This window comes from Colius striatus, chromosome 5, assembly GCF_028858725.1.
Source record: "Colius striatus isolate bColStr4 chromosome 5, bColStr4.1.hap1, whole genome shotgun sequence".
In the NCBI taxonomy this organism is placed as follows: domain Eukaryota; kingdom Metazoa; phylum Chordata; class Aves; order Coliiformes; family Coliidae; genus Colius; species Colius striatus.
Window position 1 is genome coordinate 3,444,286 of NC_084763.1, and position 21,768 is coordinate 3,466,053.

Sequence of the window (21,768 nt, forward strand, 5' to 3'; positions counted from 1 at the left end):
CTCAGGTGATGCAAATGTTATCTGTCTTCAGCCCTCGTTTTTGTTTTCCTTCCAGAGTACATAAACCAGTTGGCGCCCAAGAAAGCCTCCGCCTCAGCGGTCCAGAACCCGATCTACAACTTCTCTCTCACAGCAAACTCAAAGGGCCCCACGGACTCCAGCTACCAGAATTCACACAGCACAGCTGTGGACAACCCTGAGTATCTCAACACCAACCAGTCTCCACTGGCCAAGACAGTCTTCGAGAGCTCTCCTTACTGGATCCAGGCAGGCAACCACCAAATAAACCTGGACAATCCTGACTACCAGCAGGACTTCTTACCCAAGGAAACCAAACCCAACGGTCTCCTCAAGGTCCCTGCTGCAGAAAACCCGGAGTACTTGAGGGTAGCAGCACCTAAAAGTGAATACATTGAGGCCTCAGCATGACCAGAGGGCGTCTGTTCTTGCGGCGAGGCGAGCCAGGCGCTCGGTGCCCTCCCTGGCTGCTGCAAGAGCAGGCCCATGCTCGGGTTGACGCTTCCCTAAGCACAGCTTTTCCCTCTCAGCGCGGGGCTGAGCCCCCACAGCCTCCCCCCGTGGGACTCTGGGTCTTTCCATGCCCATTCCCACGTTGTAACTGAGGCCCAGAGCCCTGCAGGACAGAGGACAGGACAGAGGAAATAACGGCTGCGTTCCTTTCCGAATGGTAGCACGGTGAGAAGCCACTCCGGGCTGAATTTGAGAGCTGTACGTGGTGTACAGTCCAATTCCTTCCTACAGGCTGTGTTTTTACAAACAGACTGTTTGGGTCTTTTATGAGATAGGATGCTGGTACTGCTGGTCTGCTATGTGGTGCTCAGATCACCAGCAGGGAGGAAATAAAACCCCAAACCGGCTACTGAAATACTTCTCCAAAACTCCTGGAACAGAAACATTTACTCCACGCTACCAGAGTTTTACCACTTGCCTCCGTATACTCTTCCTCTTGGCATGAAGAGGGAGTAGTGCAGCTGGGGGATGTGTGGGAGCTTCTACCCAGGGCAGCACGGAGTGGAAAACCAGCACGAGGAGCAAAATGGCACGAGCTTATCACCACTACTACTAAAAACTGAGCGGAGGGACTCCCCTCCCAGTCACCTGTACATGGCTATAAAGTGCTCTGTAGTCCGTTTCCTGATGGTCAAATGCAAGACATGTTTTACTCTGATCCTTTATGGTTGTCAAACTGCCTTTCTTCTTCAGGAGAACTGTTAAAAGATGTTGCTGTAGCTGAAAAATGAAGTTAATGCTTCTCATTAAACGTCGAGGAAATGCAAACGGTGGCAAATGGGAGCATTTACCAGGCAGCCAGGAGGAACTGTGCTTAATTACACCTGACCAGGGCAAGAAACACAGGGAGCTCTAGCCAAGCAGTTTTCCTTCCCTTCTTAAAGCAGAACAGAGCAGAAGTCACTGTTCCCTTACACATTTGGCAAAGGGACACATCAGTGTTGAGCTGTAGCCACTTCAAGGCGAATTTCCACAGCACACCGGGGCTGGTGCCTATCCCTTCGGGGTTATGTGTCTTGGCAAGGCAGGAGGGGCAGTGAGAACAACTTATGGGAAGGAAGAATAATCTGGAGCGATGGAAAACATTACCTCTCTCTTCTGAAACACAGAGAGCTGCCTACGCTGCTTTAAAACACCCAGCATCATCTTCTGTTAGCAGCGTGGCACAGGCAGGCGAGGCAAGGCTAAGATCTTAGCTTGATAAGTATAAATCAATCCCAGCAGCAAAAACATCCACTCTTTCCAGTGGCCTGTGGGACAGAACTTCCCATTCTCCCAGCATTAACATTTCTAATGAATGCGGGAGAGGTGAAGGGCCTAGAGTGTGAATTTAGTCAGTAATTAAGATATGTCCCAGCAGCAGCTCAGCAGTGCTATTTCAATCAATGCACATGAGGTGATTTTGGTACAAAGGCCCTTAAGCAGTCGAGCGTTGCCAGCTCAGTGTAAGCAGCCGAGTTGCAGAGGGGATGTGTCTATATTAAGTAGCGAGAAACACTCCAATCTCTGCCACCACTGCAGTTTGAATGTGTCAGCGTGTGTTTCAGCTGAAACACTGCAGCTGGGGCCCAGGATCAAGCAGCAAATCCTCAGAACAGGTTTCTTGAGGACTGGAGGAGAAGAAAGGTTGTGTGAAATGACTCCTGTCAGGGAGCTGCAGAGAGTGCTGCTGTCTCCCCTCAGCCTCCTCTTCTCCAGGCTCAACACCCCCATTCCCTCAGCCCCTCCCCAGCCCCTTGTGCTCCAGCCCCTTCCCCAGCTCTGTGCCCGGCTCTGGCCACGCTGCAGCCCCTCAGTGTCCCTGTGGCAGTGAGTGAGGGGCCCAGCACTGAGCACAGCCCTGGAGCTGCAGCCTCCCCAGGGCCCAGCACAGGGGCACAGTCCCTGCCCTGGGCCTGCTGCCGCCCCACTGCTGATCCCAGCCAGGATGCCCTTGGCCTCCTTGCCCACCTGGGCACTCTGCTGGCTCCTGTTCTGCTGCTGTAAATTAACATCCCCAGCTCCTTTCCCTGCAGCAGCTTTCCAGCCCCTCTGCCCCAGCCTGGAGCAGTGCCTGGGGTTGGTGTGGCCCAAGTGCAGGACCCGGACCTTCCCCCTGTTAAACCTCATCCCACTGCCCTCAGCCCATCACCCCAGCATGCCCAGGGCTCTCTACAGAGCCTTCCTGCCCTCAAGCAGATAAATTCTTCTGGCTTGTATGTAAAATGCCAAGCAAAATCGGGTTCCCACGTCCATTTGTTGGCAGGCCTCTCCTTGCATTGCTGAGAGCAGATGTGTTGTGCAGCTCTGCAGGGTGCTCCCTGCCCTGCCGGCACAGGCAGCTCCTCCGCTCTTCTCCGCTCTGCCTGGGGAGGAATGTGCATCAAACCCAAAACAGTAACACTTCACAGAAACCCTTTTCAGCTCGCTAAATTTGCTATGTCTCCAAGCAGAACACTAGAAATATCACACAGTGCACGTTCTGCAGAATGTTTCCAACGCTGTTGCACAAAGGGGTGTGTTTGTGTTTTGTTTGAATCTGTTAGCCAGGAAAGCCACGAAGTAGCAGCAATAAGTACTGCCAGCATTATGTAGCATGAAAAATGGAATCATAGAATCATAAAGTGTTGGGGTTTGGAAAGGATCTCTAGAGCTCATCCAGCCCAGCCTCCTACTAAAGCAGGTTCCCCTCACTCAGGGGGCACAGGAACGTGTCCAGGCAGGGTTGGAAACCTCCCAAGAAGGAGCCTCCACACCCTCCCTGGGCAGCCTGGGCCAGGGCTCCCTCACCACAGCACCAAAGCAGTTTCTTCTTGTGTTTAAGTGGTACTTCTTGCATTCCAGCTTATGTTTATTACCCCTCGTCCTGTCACTGGCCACAAGAGAAAACAGCCTGGCCTCATCTGCTTGACACCTGCCCTTCAGGTATTATTCAGCATTAATGAGGTCCCCCTGAGCTCAGCCTTCTCTTCTCCAGGCTCAACAGCCCCAGGTCCTGCAGCCTTTCCTCTTCAGAGATGTTCCAGCCCCTCAGCATCTTGGTAGCCCTCACTGGCCTCTCTTGAACACTGGATTCCAGAACCGAGCACACAACTCCAAGTGAATCTTCACCAGGGCAGAGGAGAGGGGAAGGAGAACTTCTGGAAGGTTCTATAGAAGTGCCTGCCCTTGGGAGAAAGGGTTTAGTAGTGACTCATGGGAGCATGTGGCTGGTGCCTGTGGTGGTGCAAAGGGCATTACCAATGCATTGATGTCCCATTTTACTGTATTTTTCATGTCAGGCAAAATAAAACCACTCTCAAGTTAGTTCCTAGTATCTCTTGATCACAAGGCAGCAGTTAATGTGGAACTATGCTCTTGCAGTAATAATTTAAGACTTTTAATAATTGCTAAGCATATGAAAACGTAAGCTAGGGCAAGAGTCTTCACTTTCCTGGGATGTTTTCCAGTGCTCTGTGTACAGTGTCAGCAGACTCAACTTCATTTGAGCCTTGGGTTGTTTGCTCCTGCTGCAGAGGGAGTTGGGGATGTTTCCTTCCCGCCTCAGTTGATCTTGTCGGGTAAATTCAATCCAAAAACTTTGCATTTCCAGACAAGTGCTCATTTTTCAGATTCAAGTTCAACATCTTGTGTTTGTACGACTGCTGCCTCTCCAGAGGAACAGTTTGTGGTGCTCTGGCTTTTGTTCCTCCCCACGTTTCTCTGTGAGAAAACACCCGAATCGGGACAAAGTATAAAAATGTACCTGTGTTCCTTCTTCCTGATGGAAACTGTAGACTTGTGAAGTGTCAAACTCTGTGTGTAACACTTGGCAAGAATGCTTTGTAATGTTTTATCACCACTGGTTCAGATTTTTATATTGGGATCCCGTTTTCTAGCTTTGTTTTTTTTTTGTAAATGTTCTGACACAAAACTTTTAAGGAGCCTTTTTAACATAGTTTTTTAAAAATAGAAAAAGAAAAGAAAAAAGGGGTTTGTACAACATGAAACCTTCCAAGTAGCTTGTCCAATGGGCTGCGTTAGGACCAAAGATGTAATGTTAAAGCAATAGGGTATCAACCACCACTTCCACAGCCTCTCGTTACAGGGGAAAGCTACAGATCTCCACTCTTCATGGGGGCTGGGCCAGCCCTCTGCTGAGCCAAGGGGGCTTGCCAGGGGGCTGAGGCCTGTCCACACAAAACTAAACCAAACAGCAGGAACAGGTGTCACTTCAGGGCCAGACCTACGACCTCGGCTCCGTTTCGATTCATTTTCTACTCAATACGATAGCTAAACAGTCAAAGAAAAGGACGTGAGGCTTTGCCTTGGGATCTGGGAGCAAAACAAGCTGAAACACGACAAGATAGCTGCTTTTTGTGTGAGGAAGTGTGTAGGCAGGCAGCGAGACTTGAAACCCATGACACTTGTGGTGAGGTTATTGGTTTAACGATGTGGGGGAGCTGGGAGAGCAGCGCTTCCACGCTCGGCCTGGCTCTCTGCCACATGGCCCAGCTCTGACGGACACACACCAGCCCTGCTGTGGCTTTGTGGACTGAGGTACTGTTAGTGGTCAAGCAAACCCTCAGTAGCATCCAAAAAAGAGGGTTTCCTGAGGAAAAATGGGTCACTGGGGAGCGAGCTGGCCTGAGGCAGCAGGTGAAGGCCTGAGGCCAAGGCTGAGGGCTGTGGCCTCACCGACATGGCGCAGGCAGGCCTGTCTGCATGCACAGGCCTTGGAGTCTCACTGCACCTCTCTTTCACCTCAAAGGAGAGGATCTTTCTGATGAATAAAGTGAAGACCAGCAAGGGAACCCTGGACTGGTTGAAGGGTCGCTCCTGTGTAGCTGGTACAGTACTTCATTCCCTTTTATCCCCTGTGTTTGCAGCCCCCATTGACGTCACCCTCGTGTTTTATAAGCGGGAATCAGTAAAGTAGTTGTCCACAATGGTAGGAGGCTTGGCTCACATACCCAAGTTTGCTTTTCCAACCCTACATTCCTCACATCATTTACCCTTTAAATGAATGGGCCGTTCCACTTGATTACACTGAGAGTATAAAACAAGGCTAAGGCTGAGTGATTTCTGAGAATCCCTCGCAATAATCAGAGATCCTATGGATCCATTGCCCGTCTTAGGCTGCTTTCTATTGATGCAATCAACCGAGCATAAGGTATAATTGCCTTGGTTTTGATAAACTGTCAAGCAATACATGTGCAGATACAGCCGGTACCCTCGCAGCTTTGTAAAGTCCCTGAACCATGAAAGCACTATTTGTACAATACGAAACTCTTATTGACTTTTGTATGGTTTAATGGTTTATACTATTGATCAAAGATTGTTTGTATATTGAGCGATAAAAAATGAGGTGTATATTATTCTTTTTAATTGTTTTTAATTGACGGAGAGCTTTTATTGTAATATACTGTTGTACCTGGGGAGGGGAGAAAAATCAGTGGCTAGAGTGTAGGGTTTGAAGCCAGAGAAGAACTCACTTTGAGGGTTCTTTATTGGTGGACTTTGATATTGGGGTTTTTTTGTTGTTTTCCTGGTAAAAGTTGTCACTTTGGGGATTTATCCAGAGCTTAGTGGAGCTAATAACAGGACCTCCTCCTCTCTCTTGAGACTCTTTGGCTCACGGCATGCACAGTGCTGCTGGGCTTTCACGATGTGGGCAATAACACAGCTAGTGCTCGTGGCTGTTGGAAGTGCAATATGAAAGCCCAGGTGCTGCAGAAAGAGAAATTCCCTGAGCAAAGACAGTCAAGTATTGGTGGTTCATTATCCAACTGGTGGAACACGTAGCAGGACAAAGGTTAAAGGAATTACGAGGTCCTCAGCGTAACAGAGCAAAACACAAGACTAAAGAAGAGAGGAGTTGGCACTGTCAGTACACACTCAGCCTAGATAAGTCCCCAGTATCACAATCAGCAAATCAAATCTTTCTTGTCTTTATAGATTAACTTTGTACACACCAAACAAAAAAGCCACCACAGCACCTTTCTCACTTTCATCTTTCCATCCAGTCCCTTCCGATACGTAGGCTGCATGTTCTACCAGCTCAACCTATTTTATGCAGATATGACATAGTCTTACTCTTCATGTTACTGGTTCCCAGAAATGTCTCAATGCGTACTCATGCATGATATTTTTATTTTAATAAAAGCAATTACATCTTTGCTCTTATGGCACACAATTCTTCCCCCCCTCACACCACCCCTTTTAAGTCAGCAGCTGGCTTGGGAAGATTCTATGTAAGTTAATATTGACAGTAAGAATAAGAATCATTGGTATTAATATTGAGAAGGAGGCTGAAATACATGTTGTGCATCCATACACCTCTGCTGTGAAGATCAGAGAACAAAGACTCAGAGGTGTTTATCAGACAGAAAACTGCTGTATTTTGTCTGTTTCATGGGTAGGATGACAGGAAGAGCTGTGCCTCTACTTACCTCAGAGCAGAGGGATGGGGAGAGCCATGGGGCTAAATCCCCTTGTCGAAAGGGAAGAACTTTTAAGTGAGGAGTGATGCAGGTATGCAAAAGCATAGGTGTTTGGGAAGGACAAGCAGTCAGAAATCCATGCAGCCAACTTCAAATGAGTGTCAAAGAGTGCAAGAGGAGAGACAGCCAAAGGAACACAGCTGCTTGCAGAGACAGGCTGAGCCCCTAAGGCAGCAGCGACCTGAGTCAGACCCGTGGCAGACACCAAGGGGTATCTCCCTCTGAGATGCTCAGCAGGGTGGCTGGCCAGGCTCCCTGTACCCCTGTGCACAAACATGACAGGACCTGTTGGGAGCCCCCCTGTAAGGATATATGGGGAGGGGGTTAAGCACCTAGTCCCACAACAGGAATGATTGTTGCTGTTTGTTTGAGAGAGGAGCTGGAATTACAGATCAGGTGGTGTTGGTTGGTAGTTGAAATCTCTCTTTATAAGCACCATCTGTGTGACATTCAACACCAGAGCTCTTGTTGCAGAAAGGCTTTTTGCTTTCAAACCTGTTTTCTTTCTCAAGCAAGTAGAAAGAATGTTATTTAATGCTCATATTAACCACAGAAGCTGTTGCTTTCAGTGAGTTCCAGCCCATGACAGTGCAGTGAGTATCTGTTACCTTTATATGGCATCATATGGGCTAGTTTGCACCTTTTTTCCTTACATATTTTTGAGGGGCACAGACCACATTAGGCTTTTCTGGCCTCTTACTCTCAGGTAGGAGTGATAATGATAGAGGAGGTGGTTATTCTTGTCCTACAGACAGCTTTTATTTAACAGTATTTGTCCTGACAGTCATTTGACAAACTGAAGTATAGCTAGTAAAGGTCCCAAGTGGTTGTATGAGTTTCCACCAAGCTCTTGTAGTAGTAGAGGGCCTGAGTGTGAGTTTAATGCTCTTGGTTAAGAAATACAGCAATGCATGGCCTCTGTCACTTCCCAGGGAAAGCAAGCCATGCTAGGTCACACCAAGCTGGATATGTTACACTGAGCAGAGTGTCAGTGTGAGTTGCCTTTGGAGATGAGGAGCATTAGTCTCACAGATGTTGCTCAATAAGCTTCGTTTCTCAGGCTGCAAAGTTACATTTCTGTTGCTTGTGGAAGTCGAGGAGAAACTCTGATGGACTTTAATGTTGCAAACCAGGGAGTTCTTCCACTTGACCCACAGAGGGGTTTGCTGGCTATGTGTGATGTGGCCCTTGCCACCTCCTCCTGCCTCAGGAGCCACCCTGGTCAATGCTGGTGGTGGTGGGAAGGGCATCAGGAACACAGACAAAACCCATCAGGCAAGCTCCCCTCAGACTCAGGCAAGAGTCTGGCAGCAAACCGGGTTCATAGCAAACCACTTCAGTGCAGCATGCAAAACAAAGAAGCTGTCAGAAATCCCACCCTCATAATCATCAGCATGTTTAGCATTGAAAGAAGAAGGACAGCAAGCTTTTCATCTTCTAGGTCCTTTACAAACAATCTCTAATTAACCTTCCAGGTCTCTGTGTTGTAGCTATAGTGGGAAGGGCCTCAGGGGAAATAGGAGTCAAATTTCTAAACATCCCTTTAAGATGTTGCTTGAAGCACAGACTCCTTGGGGTTTCTTTTTAAACTTACCACTGAATACAAAGCACTTTCTATAAATACTTCAAATAGCATTAACAATGCTATTGAAATGTATATCTGCATGTCCAACCTGTGGGAAAAGGTTATGCATCATTTATGTTCCTCTTTAAGACATGACTGATGGCACGTTGGCCCTCTCTGCTGGAGTGAATTTCTCTAGGTGAGTGCAAAGGCTTGCATACCTGCTTTGCTTTGTAAAGCAGCCCCACAGGAGCTCAGTGAAGCTGTTCCTGGTGGGATATAAGCACACACAGCATCTGCATGAGCAAACCCATAACCAGTATCAGCTGGCAGAGTGGACCATTACTCTCTTTGGCATAGCCAGGCTTTTACACCCAGGTCAGTCCTTCAGCCCTGCTGTGATATACTGCTCCATGGTTCTTTCAGGGCATCTTTGTTGCCTTGCTGGGATGTGCTGTGGCTCACTTGAAAGCCTCTCCTTCCCTGTTTTGCCTTCTCTTCCAGTCCTTGAAGGCTTGTGAACGTTTGCTGTCCTCAGAGCTGCTACCCACTCACCAGGCACAGCTACACGTTGCATAGACCACGTGGGAAGCAAAGCAATTGAGGAAAAAAATCAAATCAGTGCCAATTCTGAAAAAAATAAAGGTTGACTAGTAGAAGATGAGGTTAGAAAAGCTTCTTAAGAGCTTACTTCTTTAATCTATTGAGGACAGTTTATCCAGGTATTTACCAACAGCTAGAAACCTCACAGCATTTCTTTTTAATTCTTTTCTAAACCCTCCATCTGTTTGTATTCAAAACCAGGGATGGAAAGAAAGAGACACATTCATAGAAAGGTCTGGAAAACACACAGAATTGCTAGAGGACTAGGATGAATTTCTAAATCAATGCTAGATGGCTGCTTTGAATTAGGGTTTGCTGAAAGCTGTCTTCTCTTTGACTTGTGTGAGGTAGGTGGATGATTCAGTTTAAGTGCTGGAATAATATGGTGACATCATCAAAATGTTGGATCTGTTTATCCTAGGAATTAGCCTTAGGAGACCTTAGTACCACAGAAGCTTGCAACATGAAAGATTTCAGCCTCTGCAGCTGCCAGAATAGAATTTTCTTTGAGCATCAAGATCAATATGTGATCAAGGAAAGATACACGTTAAGCTCACATCTGGGGTGGGAACAGAGGCATCAATCCGCTCTCTTCCCACCCTGTAACACCTTTTAGCTCAGAAATATCTGAAGAGGTGTGAGGAAATAGTTGTGGTGAGAGGAGCACACCTCTCCTCCCCACCCCCATCACCAGGCTCGGACTGCTAAATCTAAACCACTCATACCAGCAACATGTCTGGTCCCTCTTGTTCCACTTGACACCTCCTCTGCTTCATCACATCTCAAACAAATTGAAAGGCCAAGCCACAGCAAAACAAGGGGCTTTTCTTGTTACACCAGTGCCTGTCAGGTTTGCCCCTGGATGAGATGGCAGCATTGCAGGGATGAATGTCTGTGTGCCCATTTAGCTCTTTCTAGAGGCTGCCACAGGGCTGCTTCCAGGTATGAAGTTAATAAATACCATCAAGATACTAGGTGTAAAATATACATCTTAACTAGCATGAAGTTAATGTGTCTTTTTCCTTTAGAGGAGAAGCAGTATATATGAATTTCAAGGAAAGACATTTCTGTTGCTATACTGAAGCACTAATCAAAGCTGAAATACCTCCAGACAGAGACTGGGGCAATCAGAATTTGCCATAGAGACAGATATCATGCAAAGTTAAGTCCTCTATTAGCTGCAGAAATTGCTGTGTGATGCTCTTTGGCTTGCATTCCTGAGGAAGACTGATGCACAGAGGCTCATTTTAGCCATAGAACCCTGAATCTCAGGGATGAAGTGGTAAAACCTAGAAGAAAGAAGTCATTACAAAAGTCCTATGACATAAAAATACATCAAAACTTCTGATACTTTCCCTGTCAGTGGAATCGGGGACACAGTTGTATATTTAAGGGTGTTATTGTTCAGCTGGTCTTACTCAGGCACCTATTCAGTATCTCTTGTGCCAATTCCAAGATAAAAATACTGTTGTTTGAATCTTGGTTGCACGAGCTCCAAAAATGCTAGACAGCTGGGAAAGTACACACTAGATTCTGACACACTTTGCTTTTCATTGAGAGAATTGTTTCATTAAATCCCAGCCAAAAGGATTGCAGAGGTTATAGGCAAGTTTTAACCACCAGTGATGATGATTAAATACCGTGTGAAATTTTTCAGGATTGAGAAAATGACAATGTTCTCTTGTTACAAATCCTCCCTCCTTTCTCTGTTAATAAAAAAGGTGCTGAATTTATTGTTGGGTAAATAGGGCTGCTCATGCTGCTTCAGGGTGCATTCTTGGAGTGGACATCTGCCCAATCGCTCCTGACAGGAGGAAGAGAAGCAGGTCTTGTTCTCCAGACAATGTGCTGCTGAGTGTTGACTGAAATCTCCATTTGTTTTCAAGAGAAGGTGGGCTTAACTAGCTGTTGCACAGGCTACCTCATGGTCTGGAAGGGCAAGAATAGGTATCCTGGAGACAGAAAACAGAGATTGCATTGTTGCATGTTAACTTCTTCCTTGTTGAGGTGCTTGAAGTTGTAGATTAAAAGGTTTTCGTCTTAAATGTCATTAATGGGGAAGGGCTTGTTTGTAATCCAGCAAGTATACCCAAAGTTTAAAGTATTCCCTGTGCATAAATCCTTCCATTTGTAGAGAAATGGTATGTCTATATGTGTTAAGCCTCTGCCTATTTTATTGTTGATGCTCAGTGAGGTATCATAGAATGGTAGAGTTGGAAGGGACCTTTAGGGATCATCTAGTCCAACCCCCCTGCAGAAGCAGGTTCAGCAGGAGAGCTAAGCAACTCTCCCCTTTAGCTAATTAAGAGACCAGGTCTTCTTTCTTGTCAGGGACAAATGTTTGCCATTATTTCCTCTAAGAAAAAAAATCCCTTGCTGTTTAACTCCTCATAGGTACAAGACAAACCACTGCCTTGAATAACACTTCAAAGCCTCAGGCACTGGAAGGTGAAGATGCTGACCTTATGGCTGCTTCTGCCTCGTTTCAGAAATCAAGGGGACACATTTAAGCTGTGTAGGTCGTTGTGCCTTAGGGTCCAGCTCTGTTTCATCCCCAGGCACACACAACACAGGAGACTCGAGTCCACTGGAACTAAACATCAGACATTTCAGGTGTCCTGCTTGTCTCAGGTGCAGAAAAAGCATGATTTCCTTTCTTTCCTCTTTCTCAGTAACAGCAGTCATCTCAAGAACAAAGAATTAGCAAATCCCATTCACAGATTCCCTCACCCAACCCTTATTGCTCACTGTCCTTTGCTGTTCCTCTGAGGTGCAGGTGGATGTGTGTGTGCCTCCGCTCAGAAGGGTGAAAAGGGCATTTGCAGTCACTGATGCTCAAGGATAATGACTCCAGATTAATAGCCATGAGATTAATGTGGAATAAAGCTAGAACTCATTGCAACTTCATTCCCTTTGCTTCTGAAGCTTTCTCAGAAAACACACTTTCCTCAGAACAACTTCTTCCTGCCCTCCTACTCTGTGCCTTTTTTAAGCAGCATACCACAGCAGATGCCACCCTTTCTGCTAAGGACTGAGAGCCTCATTGTAATGCTGCTTTTGCTATCAGCCATCAAGGTTCAGGGGGAAGATTGTGCAGGGGAATGCAGGGGGAAGATTGTGCAGGTCACCAAGTGGGACAGGGAAATCTTTTTGACCAAGAAAATGAGGCAGCTGCATTTGCATCCCAGACCCATTTCTTGTGTCCACTTGCCTTTGCTGTGTGACAGGAGGTATGGAGCTCAGGCTCAGCCCCAGGATGCTGTGGAGATCCCAAGGGGCCTGTCCTTGGGTGACTGCTGCTGCAGAGGAGGAGTTCAAACAGATGTGGAGGTGGCAATTGGGAAAGCAATTGCGGGAAGAAAACCCCAGCATCACACCGTAAGGCTCCTGGCTGCTGTGTCTCCAGAGGGGTGAGAGGAGCTCTGTCCTTTTTGTTCCTCCATTTGCTCCTCTCAGGATCAGTTTAGGCTGGGATGAGGCCACAGTGCCTGTGGGATGAGGGCCCAGGAAGGACATGGTGTTTGCACAGACATTTGTCCTCTGTGCTGCAGATAAAGCACCCCTAAGCTGGCTGACAGAGGGTTGTGTTGGTGACACGAGCCAAAGTTTTGCCTCAGGAGTGGTAGCAAATAGAACTTCCTCACTTAAAGGCTGTCAGTAGTGTTCAGAGCCACTGCACGGTGTAGGTGGATCCAGCAGCTAAGGAGAGAGCTGCATTTCCCCCTTTGTAGGTAACTCCTGTATTACATCTCACAGGTGGGACTCTGCAAAACAAAACCCCAGAGCTTTCTGGTGAATGCACAGTCTGCAGTAGCTGTCAAGCAATGCCCTTGGCTGCTGCTGCTGCATCAGAAACCTGTTTGAAACCAGCACTGGACAACCTTTACATACAGACCCTGTCTTTGGGAGAGCTGGAGCAGGACTGAAGGGAGTATGAAGTCAGGTTTTACATTCCCAGGTTCCCAAGAGGATTAGGATCACAGCTCTCCAGCAGAGCTGGAGAATGCAGATGAGTACATGACAGTGTTGGAAGCCTTTGCAGTCTCTGCCCTGCTTAATAAACCCTGAGCAGACCTTGGCATTAAACACGTTGCTTCTGGTTCTTGAGGTCTTCAGGATTCCTGCAGCCTGCCCTCACCTCTTCTTGCCTTTCAGTTTCTGGTATGCCTGGTTTTTCACTTTAAGGCCATATTCTGTCTTATCCTCCCTTTCCCCCTCCACAGTAACACTAAGAATTGTCTTTCAAGGTGCGTGCAATTAGCCTGATTTCTGCCAATCGGGCTCCCAGCTCTACCTGCTGAAGCTGCTGGGATTTCATTATACACACCAGGTTTCATTCTTCACAGGCCTCCCACAGTCCCTTAATTACATCTTCTCCATGTAGCATTATTCCTTAACTGGCCCCAAATTAAAGCCAGCTTTAAAAAAGTGATTAACCTCATTCCATTCTTATTTGTGGTTGTCTAACATCCACACAAAACACGACTCCTTATAATGGCCTGGTATATTTGAAGTGTGGAGCTGAAAATCGTCTGCAAGGATAAAAACAACCAACCCTGCTGTGTTCCTGCTTGTGATTTAACAGAATAATGGCAATGCAAGCCTGGTGAGGAGCTCCTGGGATCACACAGTCCTTTTTCCTCTCTGAAGGATAGAGCTATTACACCCATGTCTTAATAATTTGTCAAGCTTGACCTTAAAACCTTTCCATAAACACTCTTCCTCTGTGTAGCATATTTAGGCACTGCCCCACAGATAACTCCTAAAACCAAACCCCAAAGTGTCTCCAGTGCAAGTTCATTGACTTCATCACAGTCTATTTTGCCAGGGTGTTTGAGAACAAACTACCACCTCTCTCTTTAAGAGGCCTTTGAACACTGGATTATTAGTGCATCTTACCTCTAGTTTTCTCTCTCCTATACCAAAAAATGAGCCATTTCCTTCAATCTTTTCCCCAAAGTTATGGCTTTGGCTCTTTGTTTTCTGCCTGTGTTAACCTCCTACCTTTTTGATTTGCCTCCTCTGGACTCCTTCCAGTTTGGCACCACCTGAGGAAGCGTGGTGCCCAGAACTCAGTGCCAACCTCAGCCAGGCAGTGAAGGGTAATTACCTTGCATATGTCACCTACACCACTCCCCTCAGCACCACGCAGCATGAGCTTTGCTTAGTCTTGCAACAGTAGCATATTATGACAGTTTCACTAGTCATGGCTCCATTAGACCAATCCCATCTCTTCATCCCCTGTTTGATAATTTCTTGTCTAACTTTCCCTTTCCCAAGGGCAGGTATTTGCATCCCAGTACTGAATTTTCCCTCACTGTTTTCAGGCCACCTGTGCTGTTTCTCAATATGGTTCTGAATTTTAGTCCTTTGTCTCAAAGACTTTGTGATCTCTCCTAGGCCTCATGTTGCTTGAAAACTTGTGTGTTTAGTGATTTGTTAATGACAAAATCCTGGGTAGAAATGTGACTTTTGCAGTGCCCTGACAGGCTGGAGAGAAATCTAATGAAATTCAACAAGGGCAAGTGTAGAGTCTTGCATCTGGGAAACAACAACCCCATGGACCAGTACAGGGTGAGAGTAGTATAGGGGAAAGGGACCTGGGGGTGCTGGTGGGCAGCAGGATGAGCATGAGCCAGCAACGTGTCGTCATGGCCAAGAAGGCCAATGGCATCCTGGAGTGGATTAGAAGGGCTGTAGGTGGAGAGAGGTTCTCTTCTCCCTCTCCTCTGCCCTCGTGAGACCACATGTGGAATCTTGTATCCAGTTCTGGACCCCTCAATTGCAGAAGGACAGGGAGCTGCTGGAGAGGGTTCAGTGCAGGGCTACAGAGATGATGGAGTGGAGCATCTGCCTTGTGATGAAAGGCTGAGGGAGCTGGGGCTCTGCAGCTTGGAGAAGAGGAGCCTGAGGGGTGACCTCATTCATGTTACAAATGCATAAAGGGTGGGTGTCAGGAGGCTGGAGCCAGGCTGTGCTCAGTGGTGGCCAATGACAGGACAAGGGGCAACGGGGACAAGCTGGAACAGAAGAGGTTCCAAAGGAACATAAGGAAAAGCTTCTTCCCTGTTGAGGTGAGGGAGCACTGGCAGGGGCTGCCCAGATGGGCTGTGGAGGCTCCTTCTCTGGAGACATTCCAACCCAGCTGGATGAGTCCCTGTGTGCCCTGCTCTAGGTGGTGCTGTTCTGGCAGGGGGTTTGCACTGGATGAGTTTTCCAGGTCCCTTCCAATCCTTAAGATTCGGTGATGCTGTAAATTTAACACCAGACTGTGTGAGTGTGTGCTGCCTGTACCATGCCTCTGGGTAGGTACACATTTGTTCCTTAAGAGCCTGTTATATTATGAGACCATGTTAAAAGCCTGAGCAGAGTCAAGACTATCTACTGTTCCTCCTTTATCCATGAGAGCAATCATGATGTCAAAGAAGGAAACAAGGTTAGTTTGACATGATTTATTCTCAGCAAACCTGCTCTGTTTGTTTTCATTAGCTTATTATCCTCTAGGTACTTTATAGATTAATTCTACAATGATTTAGTCCTGTGTATCTGTCAGGATAACACAGACAGACTTCTTAGCTCCCTGAACTTTCCTTTCCCCCTTTTGAAGGATGGGTTCTGTGCTCTTGTAAATAGCTTAATTGCTTCAGGCATTTGCTCACAATTTCTGGCATGGCTGAGGCAGAGATGTCACTGAGTATCCTGGTGTCTCCCAGTCCATTGATTGCAATCCTTTCCTGTTAAGGAATGGGCCTGATTTTCACTTTGCCTTTTTCTGCTCTTGTAGTGTTCACATGGTCTTTTCACATTCATTTTTATCACCTTCAGTAGCAGTAAGTCACTGTGAACTTTATCTTTCTAGGCTCAGACACACATTTTTGGTCTACTTTCTTCCTCCTGAGCTTTAGCCAGATGTCCTTGTTCCTAATTTGTAAATAAATCCCATTTTTAACATTCAAGACTTTAAAGAGCTTCAGCTGCAGCTATTCCACCTTCTTACACTGATTCCTTTCTCCTTCATTGCACAATAATTTGCTGTTGTGTATTAAATACACCTTCTTTCAGTAATTGCTATGTCTCCCACACATCTTTATCCTTAAATTATCTTCCCAAGAGAATCCTCTTACAAATTCCCTGAGTTTATCAATGTCTGCTTTGCTCAAGTCCATTATCTCTGTTTTCCTTCTCTCATGCTGTTCTTTTCTTAAAATAGTGAACTACAATCAATAGCTTTGCAATCATTTCCTCCCCCCTTGGTCCCTGGAGCCTGTCATTTCTTACAGAAGCTGGGCCAATGTGTTAAGAAACCCTCCCATGTCTGAAAACTGCAGTAGAAAAGATAGGTCAAAGTAAAGATAGGAAACAGCAAAGCCTGTCCTGCTGGAGCCTGGATGTACAATACTTGTACTGTCAACTTGTACATTAGTCCTGAAGGGCCAGCATTACTCCTGAATGTACAGAGGTGGTCTGCTGAATCCTGATGTGATGTGGCAACCAAGCTGCAACCCACATGCAGAGAAGTAACGTTAATCTGTTGTGTTCCCTAAAGAAATCCAAACCAGACCCTGCAGTTACCCCAGCAGAGTTTAGCTTTTCTGAGGTGTTAGCAATCACCACTCACACCATTCAAGCAGAGCAGCTTCTGCTCTCTGTGACTTCTTCTTGGCATCTTCCTAACTGCAGAGGGATATTCATATTGGTACCCTCCAGCTTGATGGTGAGCTGCATCCAGCCCAGTAGTGATGGAGGGACTATACAACATTCCTGTGACCTGAAATGTTCTTCAAAGCTACAATATCTGAGGGGGGAAAAAAAGGGAGCACACCCCACATAAATTCCTTCTTTGCTCAGGTTAGGAAAAATCAAAATATGGCTCTGTTAGGAGCCTCTTGTGTCAGACTGACAGATTTTAAACAGCTTCCAGGAGAGCAACACTGACTTCTCATTATTGTTAGGCCTGGAAGCTCAGTGCTGCATGACAGAAGTATTTGTACAGTTAACCACCAGGAGAGAGCTACAGAAACAAACACACATGTCAGGAAGCTGTCTGAATGTTGAGTTCACTTCAGACAGACATCTCCCTTCAGGGCATAAAACAGAAAGCTGCCTAGATGCATCCTTTTCTGACTTTCTCTTAGCTGTCAGCCCAGTGATTTGGCTTGTCATTCCCCTGGCAGAATTTTAAGCAGGTTCAGATGCCTGCTCTCCATCCCCACATAAACACCACATGTGCAGAACTGTTGATGACAATTAGACTTTAAAAGCCTGCTGTAGGAAATCTCACCCAGAAGCTCAATGAATATTACTTCTCAGTTGCCAATCCACCTCCCTCAGCAGGAATTTTAGGAAGGGAAAAAACCCTCAACTATGCTCTCTTCATCACTGGCTACTAGATGCTGTCAGTGAACAGGGACAAGCTCTCCCACATCCCCTGAGACTCCTGTACTTTCCAGTGGCACAGGAATTGGAGAATCTTGGTTTGCTGACTCACAACCACCACACTACAGTTTCCCCCCTCCCCAAGACGTTTTACTTTCTATGCTTCCACAAATGCTGCGGTTCCAAGGGCTGTCAGAGCAGTTAGTGGCAATCAACTGAGATGCACAAGAAGGTCTGGCTCTTCTTTCACCTCTGACACTTTTCTGCACACACCAAAGGGAGTTGTAGTGTGGTTACCTGGACAAGTCAATAGCTATCAAGGAAGATGTAGCACAGTTAAAGTCCATTTGGAACATCCATCTCACACAGCTCCCTTAGACAAAGGGAATCCACTCGTCCAACACTTGTTTTGTTGCTCCTTTTTGTAGACACTGGCCAGGCACAGGTGTCCTAAAATCACCCCTTTCACCTCTGTTCCTCCTGCTCCTTGCTTTTGGGAGGGTTACATTTGCTTTCTACTAACTGAACTTTTGTTTCCCTGGTCTTACAAACCTTCTCAGGGTTGGAGATAGCCCCTTTGAAAATCCAACACTAGATCAATGATCATTAAGGGTATGTTTTAATAAGTGACCTGATTCCATGTTCATCATAGACAGCAAAGACCTATGAGACCATCTACAGGCAGTTTTGCATGGTTTCATTATTAGCTGTATTCCTTGGGATGTGCAAATCCAAAACCACTGGGATTAAGGAGATAAAGAACAGAATGTTGGTTATACTGTGTGACCTGAACTAGGTGGGACCTGCTTTGGCAGGGGCGTTGGACTGGATGATCTGTGAAGGTTCCTTCCATCCCCTACCATTCTATGAACTGCTGCTCAGGCTTAGCATTTATTAGCATGCACTCTTCAAAACAGAAGGGCAACAGACTTGATGACATGACACTGCTTTTTGTGCTACAAGAGCAAGGATGAGAACAGCAAGTCAGAAGCGAAATGTACTAGATGGAGTTACTATTAAAGCATCTATTTGGTGGTTGAGTGGCAAAATGTCTTCTCAGATTCACAGAGCTCTCTGAGACCTTCAACAGCAAGATTATGCTACAGTAGAGAGCAGTTATTTGCAGCAGCCAGAGGAATGTGTTGCTACTGAAAAGCAATGTTATAGTAACACATGACACCAACCCATTTGTTCTTACACTGCATTACACCCCACGTGAAGCTGACTTCAAACACAGGACTGAAATTCCTCCAAAGGCTTGAAGTGTTGTGCAATGAAAATGGAAAGCCTGACCCTGTGGATTTGATTTCATAACATTGTGTTTATTACAAGAAGCAGAAGCAGCCCCTTCCTGGTTTATGAGGCATAAACAGTTGTAAAGCATTGAGCTGCAGAACATGGTATTAGATAGTGCTGGAGAAGACAAGAAATTAGGAATATGGTGAAGAGGGAGCTAGGAAGGCCTCGTGGGTCTATGGTAGTGGCAGAGGAGAGAAAAGCTTGCTGCAGAGCACAAAGGATGCAGCATAGAAAAAGCGCAGCCTGAAGAGAACCACAGAGACAGAGACAGCACAAGGCAAGCTGAAAGACTCCATGTGGAACAAAAGCATGATGATTGCCAGCTGAGAAATTGCCATTTACCTTGGTTTTCCACAGGTAAATGCTGAAGAAAGCAGTGTACAGCCTTGTTCTCTGTTACCTAGCCCAAGAGCAAGGCTCATTCCTGAGGCCCTCACTTAATTCCAGCTGAATCTCGTAGCTATATACTTAGAAATAAAATGGGATCAATGCCAGCTGCTATATTGGTTTCCCACAATTTCCAAGCTACTTTACCATGGGTGCTGAAGGCCCATACTCATCATCCTCTCTCCACAGAACAAACCATGGACAGGGCTGCTGCCTGCACATAGCTGGAGTCACGGTGCACAAAAACAAACCAGCGCTCTTATATGTAACAAGAACGAACACAGCTGCTGAAGGAGCCATAAAAACATGAGAGAGACATGAAAGAGGAGAGGTTCATGAAGTCCACCTGTGTAAAGAACAAGTAGACTGATCTGTTCAGCAAAAATTGTCATGATTTCCACAGAGAAACTGATCCTGAGGTAGGAATCAGGCCTTGGTTAAGCATTCGTTGGATTCCAGCTTGGCAAAGGACAGCTTTGGGCTGGGTCAGCTTGCTGCAGGGCTGCACGTGTGCCAGTGCTGCAGAAGGCAGGTTACAGGAGGGTATAGCTGGAGTGGCAAGAAAGGATGAGGGCTCACTGCTTTCACGAGCATTTAGACATATTCTGGATGAAAGGGCACGTGAAATCACCATGGCAGTAGGCGAGGCCTCCTGCTGCTCCATCCTGCTACAGATGACAGAGGTGAATTCATTCTTGCTTAAAACTTACAGTAAGGGTTGTCACCTGGCCCTCCCCAACTTTTTCCCTCTTCCTTCATCCATGATTCCCATTCAGAGCTCTGTATACATCAAGGGTAAAAGATTAAAAGGAAAAATCACCCACTGGAAAAAGCCTTAAAAGTCTTTTGAGCTACATCCCACCACAAGGACAAAAGGAGGCTGGAATGCTTGAGAATGAGCATGCCCCAAATGTGAACATGGAGAGAGGTGCCTCAAAAATAGGTGCCTAGCAGGGTGTTAAGCACACAGCAGCCTGCAGATAACCAAACAGCAAGAAGATGCAAAAGGGAGCAGATGCAGACCCCCTCCCCCTGACTCCAGAACAAGGGAAGAACTCTTGCACCTTCACTCCTCATCTGCAGGCTTTTGCTTTTCTATCCTCACCACTTTGAGAGCAGAAGGTGTGAAAAAGCAGGAGCCACACACATTTCTACTAAAGGCTTAACTCACATTGCCACAACCCACCATAAACTGAAGCCAGTACTGGGGCAGGCATCACTTGTGTTTAATCTTACACACTGGCTATGTGTTTGATAGCAATAGAACTACACGGTGCATAAAAGGAAAGATCAATGAGTCTTCACAGTGCCCAGGTCTTGAATTAATAGTTTATGGTCTGGCTGACTTACAATTACCAGCAAAAAAAGTGATGGTAGAGTTGGGAGTAAATATTTAATGGGATAAAGAGGTCTCCCGTGTCAGTATTCTTACACGATACTGTGTGCTGGCTGTTTCTACACCGGGCTGTTTCTGTACACAGTCCTGAAGGCTACGACAACGCCGACGGCATCTATCACTTATCTGTGGGTAGAAAAGATTTATCCTTCATTCCTGTGCAGTGCCACCGCATCTGGAGCTCTTCTCCGAGCTTCAGATGGAGGTGCCCGCACGACGACTGGCCGGCTCCGCGCTGGCACCGTGCCCTGTGGGGTTTTTTTGCCTTTTTTAAGGGGCATTGTGGAGCGGGTTGTCCGCAGGCAGAGCGCTGCGTGCAGACAGCACAGCCACAACACGGCCCCCCCACCACGACAGCCCGAGGGCGGGACGAGGCGAGGCAGCGGCCCCCCTCCCCGCTCTGCCCGGGGCGCTGCCTCCCCGCGCCGCGCCTCTCCCCAGCGCCGGGCCGGCCGGCAGCCTCCTCCGCTCGAGGCGGGCGCCGCCGCCGCCTCTCTCCCTCCTTCCCTCCCGGCGAGGGTGGGCGCGCAGGGCCCGGGGGCTGCCGGCGGATGAGCGCGGCCCGGCGCAGGCCGCGGCTGCCGCGGGCGAAGGCGCTGGTGCCGTACTGCCTGCTCCTGGGGCTGTCCGTCCCGCTCCTGCTGCTGCTGCCGCTCCTCTGAGATGCGCCGGGCGGCGGGGCCGGGCGGGGAGGGCCGGCGGGAGCCCCGCCGCGCTGCCCGGCTGGCGAGCGGCGGCGGCCGCAGGGCCTGAGGCGCGGCGGGGGCCAGCGCGGAGCTCGGGCGGGCTCTGCGGCGGTGCCGCCCAGCCTCGGCGGGCGGGCGGGCTGCCTCTGCCGGCGGGGGGGGCCCGGCTCCGGCCGCGCTCTGGCCCTGCGGGCGTGATGCCGCCGCCCTCGCCGCTCCCCCTCCGCGGCTGACGGGGACGCCGGGCAGAGCCGCCGCCTCTCAGCTCCCCTTCGGCATCTCCAGCTTGGGCTTGGCCGGTGCCTCTGCCCGGGGGCCGGCCGGATGGGCCGGGGGCCGCGGGCACTGCCTCCGCAGCCCCCTCAGCGCGGGGCGGCCGGGCCGCGCCTCGCCGCCCTCCCTGCCGCCGCCCCGGCGCCGCGGAGCCGCCGCGGAGCCCCCGCCGCCGCGCCCGCCCAGCGGAGG

The 21,768-nt window shown here is 48.0% G+C and overlaps 1 protein-coding gene across 4 annotated transcripts in view; it reads left to right on the plus strand.

Annotated features, from left to right (window-relative positions):
* EGFR (epidermal growth factor receptor) overlaps positions 1–6,651 on the plus strand; it is a 153,963-nt gene extending 147,312 nt beyond the window's left edge. For all 4 annotated transcript variants that reach the window (XM_061997505.1, XM_061997506.1, XM_061997508.1 and 1 more), the window contains exon 28: positions 56–6,651. In XM_061997505.1, coding sequence (XP_061853489.1) covers positions 56–429 — 374 coding nt within the window. In that variant the 3' untranslated portion in view covers positions 430–6,651. The remainder of the gene's footprint in view (positions 1–55) is intronic.
* The last annotated feature ends 15,117 nt before the right edge of the window (positions 6,652–21,768 follow it).